This window comes from Stegodyphus dumicola, chromosome 11 (genome assembly GCF_044657685.1).
Source record: "Stegodyphus dumicola isolate Sdum_Otavi_A_Nest chromosome 11, ASM4465768v1".
NCBI classification, from domain to species: Eukaryota; Metazoa; Arthropoda; class Arachnida; order Araneae; family Eresidae; genus Stegodyphus; species Stegodyphus dumicola.
Genome location: NC_140778.1, coordinates 53,988,469 through 54,003,487, shown reverse-complemented (window position 1 = coordinate 54,003,487; position 15,019 = coordinate 53,988,469). Strand labels below are relative to the sequence as shown.

Genomic DNA, 15,019 nt, shown 5'->3' with positions numbered 1-15,019 from the left:
TGATTTCTCGCCAAATGTGGCAACACTGCTTCCCCTTGCCAGTTTATGGCAACCCTAAAACTGCTTTGCGGGGAAGCTATCTTACCGCGCCTGGACATTTTGTAACAATATAAAAAAATTAATTAAGTGTATACGAGACTTGAAAATGAAAACAAAAATATCTGACAATCGGACTTCCAGGTATTCGGACTATGCTTTAGACTGCGCACCAGTTTCCGAAGCGTTAAGATGCCTAAGACATTGGTTTCATTGAGTTCGAAACCCTGCAAATGGGCTTGTCGGGTATGAGTTTTCTTGGTTTCCCTTATGACATGGAAACGAGCCAGTTTTCCTTAAAACGTTCTCCACGAAGTCATTACGTTCCGTACGGACATAACAATTGCGTGCTTTTCCCTATTCAAAAATAGTTGATCTGGACACCACATGACTTCCTTGCACGGCCTATTAAATTTTATAAATTTTTTGCTGCATTTCCTTTAAACTTGCAAGGTTTATCCTTTTTTAGCAGTTAATTTTTAATTAAAGCCATTTTCCTGTCACTTTCAATTTCAGCTTAAAAATTTCCTGCCAGAATTTGTTTTCAGAATCGCGGTTAAATGCAGATGCAGGAAGAGAAAGTGTTTAAAGTCGAAGTTCTACTAATTTCGTTAGAGAGCCAGAGATTCTGATCAGCGCGGGATCGCTTTTTGGCTACACTCTCTCTAGCTAGTATTACGCTCGACTGTATTTCAGGCCCTTGATAGCTTCGCCGTTTAGTTAGCGTTAAGGGGCCAACGCCTGTAGCATTTTTATAGCTTCGGCTTTATCTTTTTATTTTAGTTAAGTTTTATTTCTTAGTATTCTTGAGTTCAAGCACAAGTAGAGGCTTTTCTGTATGTCCTGAGAGAGGACCGTCTGTGAACTTTACTTTGAGCAATAAAGAGTAATTAACCCTTCGTGAGTTTACGTTTCTATCTTTCTGAACGGGGCGATTATTCGCTTACCAGTTCTCAAGGTTCCACACACATTGCCGTAAATTCTAGGTTGGAACATCATGAACTTATTTCCTCGAATTTCATTAGAGATAAATTTCTGAATCGATTCATTCACTTCTCATTTCGCGGAAGGGAAAAATACATAAAAACTCAAAGTATCTTCATTATAAATTGTAAATACAGAAAGACATGAAACACCAAATGCAGTTAAAAACACTTAGAAATATAATTTCTACAATTAAAACTAGAGTTTCTGCGCAAAAACAAGCAATTCGACCAGGAAGCAAGAAGACATATTTTTCGGTGCACAAAATTTAAACTTTAATTTTGTCTCACTCGACATATGGTCTCCTGAAGTTGGTGCAGAAATTGACTTAATTCATTCCTCTACTAAGAGTTTCAAATGTTAGCAAATGGTGTCCTCGTTAGGCTTAGCAAGACTTAAACACAACTTTTAAACTCTTGATAGTTTTACAAAGCGTACTGTGCCTTTTAACACTTAATAGGCACAGTACCTACCAGATACTGTTTCTATTAACACTGTACCTATAACTTGTGCTTATCACTGGTAATAATAGGTACTGTACCTATTAACACCGTTTCTATAACCTAGTAACTAGCACTTATAACCTAATAGATACTGCGGCTATTAGCGTCTTACTTATATCCTAGTAACTAGGACAAGTACTGGACCTATTAACACCGTACATATAACCTAACCTACTACTTATCACCATAGTTACTGTGCCCATTAACACCGTACCTAGTAACTAGTACTTATAACCTAATAGGTACTGTGACTATGACTATTAACACCAGATCTATAACCTAGGAACTATTGCTTATGACAGGGTTTGGAAAATTTCCTGTCAGTAAAAGCCGCACGTTTGAATTCAGGAATGTTCAAGAGCCGCATCTAGATTTTCTCAAAGCCACAAGTTCATATTTACATCATTTATAGAAGTAGTGGAGGAGGTTTTAAATAGAAAGAAATCCCTGATAACTTTGTAAAAAGAGTCTAAATTAATTACTTCTTTTTGGACACTGAATAGTTTTAGTTTACCCTATTTCATACATATATTTTATATGCAAGAGCCGCACAAATTGCCTGCGAGAGCCATATCAGGCTCGCGACACCGTACCTATATAACCTATAACACCGTACCTATAATCTAGTACTAGTCCTTACAACCTAATAGATACTGCGCCTATTAACACCGTACCTAGTATTTAAAACTTAATAGGTACTGTGCCTATTACCACCGTATCTATAACGTAGTAACTTGTATTTATCAACTAAACTGGTAGTGCACCTATTATAATCGTACTTATAATTTAGTAACTAGGCCACGTACTGTGCCTATTAACACCGTGCCTTTAACCTAAACTAATACTTGTCACCTAACAGGTACTGTGACTATTAATACCTTACCTATAACCTAGGGACTATTGTTTATAAACTAGCACATACTGCGTCTATTAACACAGTACCTATAACCTAAACCAGTACTTATAACGTAGTAGGTAGTGTGCTTATTAACACTGTACCTATAACCTAGTACTAATAACCTAATAGGCATTGTGCCTATTAACACGGTCTCTATAACCTAGGATCTAGTAATTATAACCCAATAGATACTGTGCCTATTAATGCCGTACCTAGTATGTATAATCAAATGGGTACTGTGTCTTTTAACACTGTACCTGTTAACCTAGTAACTAGCGCTTATAATCAAATAGGTATTGTGCTTATTAACACCGTACCTGTAACCTAGGAACTAGTACTTATAACCTAATAGGTGCTGTGCTATTAAGTCGGTAACCTGTTAACGGTATTAATAATCAATACCGGTGCATATAATCTTTATGTAAAAAAGTCTGAAAATATGATTGATACACACACATTGCAAAATATGGCTGCATTAATTGCCGAAAAATGTCTCTCACCTATCTCTTTTCATGTTTTCTCTCTCTAAGATCTCCTTTGAATTAATGAAAACAATATTCGTCTAAACTGGGCTTGAAACCTTGTTTGTCAAGCCAAATTTAATCGGTTTTGCTTTGAGTATCAATGGAAGTGAAGTTCGGACTTTGGATAAAAGAATGAATTCAATTAAAATTAGATCTGAAGCACCACCTTAAATATTTGACATATATAAAAGTAATGCTTTAATTTTGTTTCACAATAAATATAATTCAAAGAAGGCAGTTGAAGTTAACAATTATTCTTCAAGATGTATTACGTCGGACTTAAAAGGAAGTCACATTTAAGTTTCAAATAATTAAAAAATGTATTATTATCGTTGACCAGATTATTGAGAATGGAATTTTGAATCGATTTCAAAAGTGTTTCGTGAATTCATTTCGAAAGGTAGTTTATACCTTTTGCTACTCTGTAATGAAAAATCTTGACTGTAGGAATTTACATTGAATAATGTTTAACAGGTGGTTGGCAAAAAATAAAAAATTATGCGTTACAAATAATATAAATATTCCATCTAATTTAAGAGTATTGCCTATATAAAAATCAATTACTGAAAGATTTACTTATTTATAAATAAATTATTACAAATCATATTGAGATTTATTAACGGTTGTGAACTCATTTAAGTGATAATTAAATGAGCTTAAATCTGTTTAAAAACTTTCTCAAATTGCAACACATAACTGTATTTAAAGGCCGAGAAAAGTAATTTGTAAATGCTTTTTTTACAATTTTTCACTGTCATATATTTAATTTAACATGGACAAGTTGTGAATTATGTTCATGAGACATTGTTTTTATTTATATCTTTATTCTCGACAATATTTTATACCATATTAAAAGTATTACTAATTATCTGTTTCTTTTCTGTACAGAATGTGACTGTGGATACAATGGAACATGCGGTTTAGACGTTCTCGGAAAAAAGAAGTGTTTCTGCAACGAGGGATTTGCAGAATTTAGCGGATGGTGCGAGGGTAAGTATAACAGGATGAAAGAAAACATTGTAACACTTAAAAAAAATATCTTATGTAGAAGCACATAACTTTTTTGTAAGGCCTGTTGAATCACACAAATTTTTTGCTGCATTTAATTTAAACGTAACTCCAAATTTCATTAGAGGTATATTTCTCCTTCAATTAATTCAGTTCTCACATCGCGACAAGTCAAAAATGCATCAAAACTCAAAGCATCTTCATTGAAAATTGTAAAATATAGTATAAGGTATTTCTCCCGCCTTCCTAGCGTGCCTTCGTTGGTGTCTTTTTGAACGCTGGGCCGGTATTCCAGAGGCGCGTGGTTCGATTCCCGGCGAAGGCGGTTGCTAATTTTTCATCTTTCCTGCTTCCAAAAAATCCTGATGTCTCTACAATAGAAAACCTAAAACACAAAATGCAGTTAACAGATTTATAAAACAATTTCTACCAAAAACAAGTTTATTTTTATTTTTATTTTATTTTTTTTTATTTTTATTTTTTTTATTTATTTATTTTTTTTTTTTTTTGTTGTTCTACAAAATTTAGCTTCTACAAAAAAAAAAAAAAAGGGGGGGGGGGGAAATTTGGCCAGCGGGCAGAAAGACATATTTTTCAGTGCAGAAAATTGAAGGTAACTTTTGGCCTCACTGGACAAAATGACACTTAAGTTGCTGCACGAACTGAATTCACTATTCTGCTAAGAGTTTCAAATGTAAACAAATGGCGGCCTCGTTAAGTACCACCTAGAAAACTTTTAAACTGTTAAATACAACAACTATTGCATGCACATTAACTAAAGGCATAAAAACCTGAACTAGAACATAAGAACAACCTAACTCAGTCACTTTTAAAGCAAAAAATGCATAATTTACTAACATCTAAGAATAAAAAATTTGAGGTCACAGAGCTGGCTAACTGAGTGGGAATATATATACTTATGTGTGTGTGTGTGTGCGTGCGAGCGATTGCAGCGAAAACGGGAGGTACACAAACGGGAACAAAGAAGTGCATCTGTAGTAAGGCATTTGAAGAACTTAATGGGAAATTCGAAGGTAGCAATGTTATACAAATGAAAAATCTTCAATTATTTTATATATAAGGAGAGTCCGGAAATCTAATATTATGAAACTGTCTTATATTATGTATATACACTGAAGAGCCAAAGCATTGTTATCACCTACTTCTATAACGCGTTGCGCGATCTTTGGCCAGCGAGACAGCTGCAACTCGCCTTGGCATGGATGCCACAAGTTCTTTGTGGATGAGTAGTGACAGGTTGTATCAAATCTCTAAGCAGCGGTCATGGAAAGTCGAGATACTCATGGTGGTGTTTAAGCTTTGAGCTGCTGCTCCATGACATCAGAAATGTACTCTATCGGTTTAAGTTAAGACGAGTTAGGTGGCCAGGACGTTAACTGGAATTTATCCTTATGTTCCTCGAATCGCTCCAATACAATTCGAGCCTTTTGACATAGGGCGTTGTCCTGCTGGAAGATCCCATTTCCAGTTCAGAAGACAGACGCCATGTGAAGGTGCGACTGATCAGCAATCAGGCTGAAATAATACGCAGCTTTCATGGTCTGTTCTACCATAAACCAGGGTCCCACAGCCGTTCACGATAAGCCCACAAAAAATAATACCACCACCACCAGCCTGTGTATTACCTGCTTACTTGACGAAATTTGAAGATATAACGCTGATTTTTGTTGTTTGGCTTCTGAATTAGTATTTGTGCGGCGTGTTATTGTGTCTTAATTAGTAAAAGGTTATGTTATTATTCAATTACTAACATAAAAAATTTGTTTAGACATCGCTACATGAGTCATTACTCAAGTTGTCATGTTTTGATAAACATGCGATGATGAAAGGAAAGTATAATAAATAATGATTCGCTAGGTTGGCGTCAGATCAACGATGTATGTCTGTGGAATGTTTCGGTTTGAGATGCGTGAAAAGCGGGACTCTCCAGGTGTTTTATTATGCGCGGAAGGGGAAATCAAATGCCCATGCGTAAAGCCTACGAGAAAAATTTTGTTGGTAGTTTTGAGGTCCGGATTTTAGATCATTCCGGATAATGGACGTCCGGACTTCGGACTTTGTACTGTACTTAATTACTCCACTGAAATGAAAACAGCTGAATTAAACAATTTATTGTATTACAGAAGTTTCGGCTACGATATATGTATGTATAAATTGTAATAGTGTACCACTTCGTGCATTCCCTGGAATATAGACTGCTTATCGTTTGATTACCTATATTTTTTCGAAGCTGGGGATGTACAACTTTTCTACACATGCCTGGAACATGTGTAGGAAAGCTGTACATGGAACATATTCACATTTCCGGGGGGTCTAGAAGAGATAAGTCTAGACATTTTCTAGTTTACTATAACCAATAAAGCTAACAGGTTAAAGTCTGTATAATTATCTAAACTAATTTATCGATATTCTCCAATGTTTTTTCCTGTTGCTTAGTCCAAAATATATAAAACCATGGAAAATTATCCTGTATTAAATATTTACTAAAACAGTTATACTTTTGTCCTAAAAGGATTAAACAAATGGATACTACAGCAAAATGTTTACCAGTTTTACTTCCTTATACGAAGTGATGGAAGTATTGTAATCACGAAACGTTCGGGATACCATATTTCAACGAAAATTTCCATTTTGACCGCTATCGAATACAATTCATCGATGTTTTTTCTTGACATCTCTACATAAGGACAGGAAAAGGACCTTTTTTTTACTCTAAACGAATTATAAAACTGATTTAAAATGCATTCAGAAGAGATTTTTTTTCGTCGCGTCTGTACGTACGTACGTATGTATGTATCTCACATAAATCAAATACGAGTAGCCTCAGAACGTTTAAATTTTGTATAGGACTGCTATACCAGGTAGCTGTGAAGCTCTTTTTTTTTTTTTTTTTTTGGTTTCAATCGGCCGCACCAAAAGTATACAAATATTTATATAAATATACCCACTCTGCTACTCGGCTCAGCGAGGTCAGTTTTTTTATTCTTTATTCTCATATGTTGATAAATGTTGCATTTTTTGCTTTAAAAATTATTTAATTGTGTTGTTCGTATCTTCCGGTTAAAGTTTTCATAACTTTAGTTAATCTGCACACACTAGCTGTAAATTATCAACAATTTAAAAGTTGTTTAACTGCGGCTAAGCCTAATTTTTGTTTATCATAGCAGCCATATTTGTTTACATTTGAAACTTAGCAGAAAAATGAATTAAGTCTTCCTACATATTCAGTGTTCTCTTGCCGAGTGGGACCAAAAGGGAACTTTTAGTTTAATTGCAAAAATTATTTTTTTAATTGTTTTAGCTGTATTTTGGTGTTTTATGCATTTCTATATCTTTCAACCTTAAATGAAAATATATTAAGTTTTTATGAATTTTTTCCTTGCCACGAAGTGAGAACTGAATTGATTGAATGAGAAGTATATCTCTAATGAAATTCGAGGAAATAAGTTTAAATGAAATGCATGAAAAAAAAAAATGCGTATAGTTAATATTCCGTACAAGGAAGTCATGTCAGCTTTTTAAATATATATATCAGGTTTAAAATTTAATTCACGAAGAGGTTTAATCTGCTTAATTATATCCTCGATTTAACAACATTCTCTGTAGAAAAATCTGTAGAGAATCATTAATTTAGTGTTTGACTGTTTTTTTGGAAGAAATGACTGTTATTATTATTAATTCCTCCTTGTTGTCACCTGAATTTAAATAAAATATCTTATAGATTCAACTGAAATAAAGTATTTAAATTTGTTGCGAATTCTGATGCAATCTTAATTGCTGTACTGAATGAACTTAAATTAATGAACGATCCTCCATTTGGCTATCCCTAATTAAATGCAGTGTAGGATATCATCTTAAGAAGTTTGGATATTGACGAAAGCATTATGTATTTCTTGTGCAGATGTACTAGCTTTAGGATTCTTGGTATATGTGGTGTTTTCTCCCTCCTTTTTGCATGTGTTCTTGGTGTAATGATTAGCACACTCGTCGCGTATTTCGAGAGTTCCAGGTTCGAGTCTCGGCAAGGGTGTTGCTCATTTTTCATTTGTCCTGCTAAAAAAAAAAAAAAAAAAAAAAAAAAAACAGTGACTCCCGAACTAAATACAATGGTGAATGATGATTTTCCACCACCAGGATTAGGCGATTTGGTTCCCTAATCCCCAGTCGCCCTTTAAAAGGATTATATATAAGGTATTTCTCCCGCCTTCTTAGTATGTCTTCGTGGTGTAATAGTCAGCAGACTTGGCGCGTATTCGAGAGGTCGGAAGTTCGACTCCCGGCTAGGGCATTGCACATTTTTTATGTCTCCTGCCTCGAAATAACCCAGGGTTTCCTAAACGTTTTTCATTCGCGACCCCTTTTTATCACTGAGATTTTTTGCGACCCCCAGGACCCCATAATATTTACAAAAATTTTGTGGGACCTCATAAGTATTGCGCAACTCCGACACACGCGGAAGTGAAACTGTCAATTTTTTCACTTGTACTGTAATATACAATTGCAGTTTTTAGGTCATTAACTTTAATTTCTAATTTTAAGACATAGAATAATGTGAAAATTCTAAATAAGTAACGGACGGAATGACAACGTCACGTGCAAAGCAAGGAAAATGAACGTGTATATTATAAAAAGAATGCGTCGAAGCGTTTTCATTTTTTCTTTAACTGCATTGTCTTATCTTTATCTAGTTTCAGATGCACTGTGTAAAAATATTTGGTAATTGTAAAATTATTATAATAAGTTAAAGAAATATCAAAACTGGCAAAATTTTTGGCGACATCCTGCAATAAGTCACGTGACCCCCTTGGGGATCGCGACCCACAGTTTAAGTAGTCACGTGACCTGAAGTAACCTAATGTCTCCACAGGTGTTAAAAATGAAATGTATCACATCCAAATAATCGATTGAGCATTCGAAATAATTCGCTAATATGAAAAGTATTCAATAATACTTTTAAATAGATTTTAATTTATTTCAAAAATGTTCCATAAAAACCCTTAATTTATTTCAAAAATGTTCCATAAAAACCCTTAATTGCAAATTGCTATAAAGAGCGTAACTGTAGAATATTGTTTTTCTAAGTTTCCGCTAATAAAATAATATTTTTCTATTGCGACTTAAAGAGATCATTATCATATACTGTGCATTAAATTTAAGGCGCAAGTTTGAATAATATAAAAAGTAGGCATTTTTTATACCTTTCTCTTTCTGTAACAATTAATAATCATTCAACTTTTACCCATCCGTATACCATTCGCAGAGTGCAGTTGCGGAAGCGGTGAAAATTGCTCCTTTAACAGCTACGGACGAAAGATGTGTACATGCAACATAGGGTTCAAAGACCTCAATGGGAACTGCGAAAGAATCCTATTAGGTAATCTGAAATAATTTGCTTCTAGAAAATTATTTGAACAGTTTGAAAAAATATTATGCATTATAATTTGTTTTCAGCATTTTTCTTGCATTACTAATTCGTTAAAATTTATTTAAGATTATTTCCAGCAACTGCATTTTACTACTATCTAAATAAAATAAAAAATAAGTAATGCCATATTTTAGTTTTCTATAGTCCCTTAACTCTTCATTTTAATTTGGGTATTTCCCCTTTATGTTCTAAAATAGTAACTGCTAAAAATATACATCTAAATTTCGTCTTCTCCAAATTAATCCATATCAAAGGATTTTTACGTGATGATGTGACGCAAATAACTTCGCATAAACGCTTTAGCCAGTCAAGAACAAGCTAACCGAATCCATTTTGGGGAAACAATATTTTTACTTCTCTCCCAGGCTTTTTTTGTGAACGCACCACATTCTCCTGCTTTTGTTCCCTATGCAACTAGCATCACCACTTACCTCTCTTTCATCAGTCGCATATAATCATAACATTGCAGAAAGATAAAAATGTGCTGAAGAATGGGTGCAGATCACATTTTTATCTTTCTACATCATTTGTAGAAAATAATTATCTTTTTACATTTTTATCTTTCTACATCATTTGTAGAAAATAATTATATTTTTACTTTGTTATCTTCCTACATCATTTGTATAAAATATTTATCTTTTTACATTGTTATCTTTCTGCATCATATATAGAAAATAATTATCTTTTTACATCATTTCATTCTTCATAATGGAGGAAAATTCCACCCATTATGGTATGTAATTTATTTCAGAATAGGCTTCTCAATTTTTTTTTTTTTTTTCGTTTGGAAATAAAATGTGTTAAATTGAAACGACATTTTTACACATCATCACACAACCACAATCTGATTCTTGATTTGATTGAATAGTTTTTGATTAACAGATTCAACGATTTCAAAACGAGTAATGGCAACAGTATACGGAATGAAAATTTTTATCTGCAGCATCTGACATTGTCCATGTTAAAATCTAAAGATATGCTGTAAAAAAAGGAAAAAGAAACATATATGCGAACATTTAACGCTGCATCGGAAATTCTAAACGTACATTGCTGTGCTTCTTTTAAAATTTTGCTATAGAGTTGTATATGGCGTAAGTGCAAATGATGATGAACAATAAAGTTAAAAAGACAAAAAACACAAGTCTCTTAGGAGTGTAACAACAGACTGGTAGACTGCGAGCTCAGCGAAAGCGTAGAAAACTTAAACAAAAAGTTTTGGGCGTCCCGTTAAAATATGAAACCTTTCAGATTTTAATTTTTTTATCTGGTGTACTTATTTGAATAATTCAGTTTAAATTTTTTAGTTTTGCTTATTTGAATAATTTAGTTTTAATTTTTTAGTTTTGCTTATTTGAATAATTTAGTTTTAATATTTTAGTTTTGCTTATTTGAATAATTTAGTTTTAATATTTTAGTTTTGCTTATTTGAATAATTTAGTTTTAATTTTTTAGTTTAGCTTATTTGAATAATGTAGTTTTAAATTTTAGTTTTGCTTATTTGAATAATTTAGTTTTAATTAAAATCTCAGGCTCTCAATTGGAAAGAAGACTGTACTGAATATAATCCGAAAGGGCTTAAGGGTTAGCAACAGGATTTGGAGTAATATTAGTAAACGTACAGTACTATATTTTTGAAAAATCAAAGGAATATGTGTCGACGTTCAAAATTAGCAACTTGTACGGTTTACTTACAACACGCTTATACTAATTTCTAATTCTTGAGTCCTTTAGGATTAAGCTCATTTCTAGGGCTGTTTTAAACGCTAGTAAGTTTTGCTTTTATTGTGAGTTAGTTATATACGTACATAATTCACATATATACAATTAACTAATCGTTACCACTTTTGTTTTTACAGGTGAGAGCAAAGAAAGCACTTTTCCTGCACTTATTGGAAGTTTATTTGCTTTCCTTATAATAGTATTCTCTGGTTTGATTTATTTACGTTGGAGGAAAAAAGTAAGTGCCTTTTAAATACCCTTCTGCATTTTGCCAGCATCTTTTTTTCTTGTAAATGTAATCTGGAAAAATCATAATGAATTATAAAACCATCAGTTACCATTTAGGAGGAAGTAAAATTAATTGAAGTTTTAATGTCGATTGCAAATAAATAAAATTTTTTAGACAAACAATTAATTCGCTTTCTTCAATGGGAGAAGGTTGTTGTATGAATACTTCGGGCTTTTAGACATCTGAAAGCTATTCGGCAAATTCATCTCAAGATATTGAAGGAAAGAAACAAATAAAAAACTTTAAAAAGCAGATTTATGAGCAACGATATTTATGTATAATGTATATTTTATAAACGTAATTATATTTATGTATATTTGCATGTACACTATGTGTGTATTTTAATTTTGTAACAGTTATTTTTAATTTTGAAATCCTTTCCTTTCAATTATTGTTTCCCACTTATAACTCCCTACCAGAATAAAATTTTAGACTCGCGTTAAGGGCAAATGTGTTAGAAGAAGTATTTAAAGGAAATTCAACTTGCTTCGAGAGAGAGAGTGCTCAGGAGTGCTTAGTGGCACGTGTTTGCCTTCTGATTACTTCGTTCTTGTACTCTCGGCTGTATTATGTGCCTGTTGAGAATCGCCGGTTAGTTGAATTTAAGGGCCAACTAAGTTAGGTATTTCTGTCAAGATAAGTCTGTTTAGTTTTATGCTGATTTAAGAGCCTGAGTGGAGGCTTCGTTGTAAGTTATAACTTTGAGGAACCTAGTAAATGAACAAAGTATCGAAGAACATTACAACTAAACTCAGTTACTACATTTGATGACTTTCAATTAATTTCTTTCCCGAAGTAGAGACATAGCCGACCAGCGGAGGTGCGGTAAAAACCTCTGAATACTGGTAGTTCGGTCCGGGGTTCCAGGCCTTGCGAACGGGCTGGCTGCATCTGCGTTTGCGTGGTTTTCCCCATGTGTAACGTGGATACAAGCCAGTTTACCCGGGCATCCCTTCGTTTCCGTGTAGTGCCTAAGGGGAAACACCTAATAAGTAAAAAAAGTAAAGACATGCTTACATAGGTTTTAGCAGGCAAGGAAAATATATGTGTTAAGTTTCATGCAGCTTATGCAGAAATCTTGTAATAAAAGTACCTGAAATTTCCATTTTAGAATAGGGTGATTTTTGAAATTTTTGTTAAAAAAAACTGCTTTTTCATACTGTTCAAAGGAATTATTTTAAACGTAATAAACGTTTTATTCAACAATAAAGCAAATTCATATTTCATGGACCCACCAATGGCCGAATGGCAAAGTCGCTGAACACTAGTAGTTCGATCTGGGTTCAATTCAAGGCGAACGAGGTGGCTGCATGGAATTTTCATAGTTTTTCCCCTGCGTAATGAGGATAAGAGCAGTTCACTTTCGTAAATCTTCTGCGAATCTCCATTTCGCCAGATGGCGCTAACGTACAATGCCACAATAAATAAACTACACTGTATTTCTTCATTCTTTCTCCTTTAATGCTGGGATGAAAAAAAAAAAAAAAAAAAAAAAATGGAAGTAAATTCTATTAAGATATAAAACTGCGTAAATTTCAATGTTACGTCCAAAATTTTGTTTACCTAAGCATGCTTTTTCGTATATTTAAATTCCTTATCTTGTTCACTAATTTACATTCTCTGCTTAAAAACAAACCTATCTGATATAAAATTCATTGTAGATTTTAGATCCATGTTCAACTATTGTGCTTCAGTTGCTTCAGCCATTTGTGTACACGAATAAGTTTTAAAATCAGCTATTTTTCTTCTGTTTAGAAACCAGGTACTGCTTTTCATTTCAAGACACTGATGGAATCAGTTGATGAAGAATATGAAAGAAGCGTGCGTTTCAAATGAAAGTTGTATGTAAGGAGAGGCATAATTTAGGATCAGGTAGGATATAAATTTCTAGTAGGTAGGATAAGTATATTCACATTAATAGTAAATCAAATGTTATTATATCCAAGTGGTCATTAGCAAATGATTGCAATATCTATGACTACATCAGAATAAAACGATTTGTAAAATGCCATATTTATTTAGAAACAGATCATGAAAAAATTTGCAAACGCAAGTATTTGGCAAGAGGAGTTATGAATCAAATTACATAAAGAAAATAATCGAAAGTCGGGATTTACTCCTGATAGAACCACCTTAGGCGTGAAGGCCATTCCTTTTTGTCCAACTGCAGGCAATGGAGCTGAGTCAGTCTTCTACTCGTACCTTGGACCAAGGGACCAAGGACCAAGGCGTTATGTATGCAGTTAATGCAATAACCTCCACATCTTCGTTATTAGAAATGAAACGCTTCAGAAAGAGCATACGCTAAGTTAAAAGGGAAGAAAGCCGATGGGCTAAGAAAGGGATCGATAAGGAAGTCCTCCATTACGGACAAAGAATCAATTACCTGCAGTTAGCACAATGCGGGGGTTCCAGTCATTGACCGAAGAAGCTGCATATTTTATCCGTCCATGAATAAGTCATCTGGTATGAAAGTAATCGGCCAGGTGGCTCTCTGGCACTTGATTGCTGCAGGCAAGATCAAACCACCCTCATACGCTTCCTCAGTGGGTATCTTAGATCACTGAAATTTTTTGGGGGTTTAAAGTATTTTGAAGTCTGCATCAACCATTTTTCTGAGCAAGCTTCCCAAGCAAGAGCTGCAGGCAAGCTAGAACATGATCAGGCTTATTCTTACTAAAATCGGCGTAAAATGGAACGGAGTCAGTCTTTTTATCTTTGGTACTCCAGCCATTGACCAGGGAAGCTGGCTATTTTTTCCGTCCATGAATAAGTCGTCTTGTACCAGAGTAATCGGCCGGGTGATTTTCTGGCACTTGGTTGCAACAGGCAAGATCAAACCAACCTCACCCACTTCCTTGGTGTGTATCTTAGATCTCTGATATTTTTTCAGGGTTCTAATTAATTTGAAGTCTGCATGAAGCTTTCTTCTGAGCAAGCTTCCCAAGCAAGAATATGATGAGTCTTATTCTTGCTTGCCTGAGACTCTCTATGTAGCACCTTACTGAGAATCCATTGTTGTTTATGGATTTCTTTAGGGTTCACATGGTTTGCAATGTCATGGATCTGATTTAGCGCTGCTAGTCTGTGGGGATGAACAACAACAGCACCCGAACAAAATACACTGGAATAACCACTCGAAGGATAACTGATGACCAAGGTTCATAGCACCAATTGCTTTCTTTTCAGAAATATGAGATTCGCGCCAATTCTCTTTATTTGCAAAAGTTTTATAATAGACAAATGACGAAGTGAAAATAAACTTTCTATCTAAATCCTCCACATCGAAATATAACACAGCTAAGAGTAGTTTATTATTGACCCCTTTTTTCAAATCACATCGACTTTTGTAAATATTTTGCTTTAATTCTTAATACATAAATGTTATCTACAATTATCAGTACACCAGCGTAAAACTTTACAGCTAAAATATTTCTAAAATGTTTTAATTTTAAAGGATTGTAGTGTCTCACCTTATTTGGAAGCATAAACTAAGCTTGAGACTTAAGCTGACCCTAAGCGACTTATTATTAAGTCCAGCAATCAGACAGAGAATATAAGAAGAGGGTAAAATATCCTTTTATTAGAACTCAGTAATTTAACAGAAGACAC

The 15,019-nt window shown here is 33.9% G+C and overlaps 1 protein-coding gene across 1 annotated transcript in view; it reads left to right on the top strand.

Annotated features, from left to right (window-relative positions):
- The window catches only part of LOC118183566 (uncharacterized), a 46,975-nt gene that overhangs the window by 25,951 nt on the left and 6,005 nt on the right, over window positions 1-15,019 (top strand). Inside the window, exons 6-9 of the mRNA XM_035353162.2 lie at window positions 3,834-3,935; window positions 9,235-9,348; window positions 11,256-11,356; window positions 13,163-13,279. Of these exons, the coding sequence (XP_035209053.2) occupies window positions 3,834-3,935; window positions 9,235-9,348; window positions 11,256-11,356; window positions 13,163-13,243 (398 nt within the window). The 3' untranslated portion in view covers window positions 13,244-13,279. The remainder of the gene's footprint in view (window positions 1-3,833; window positions 3,936-9,234; window positions 9,349-11,255; window positions 11,357-13,162; window positions 13,280-15,019) is intronic.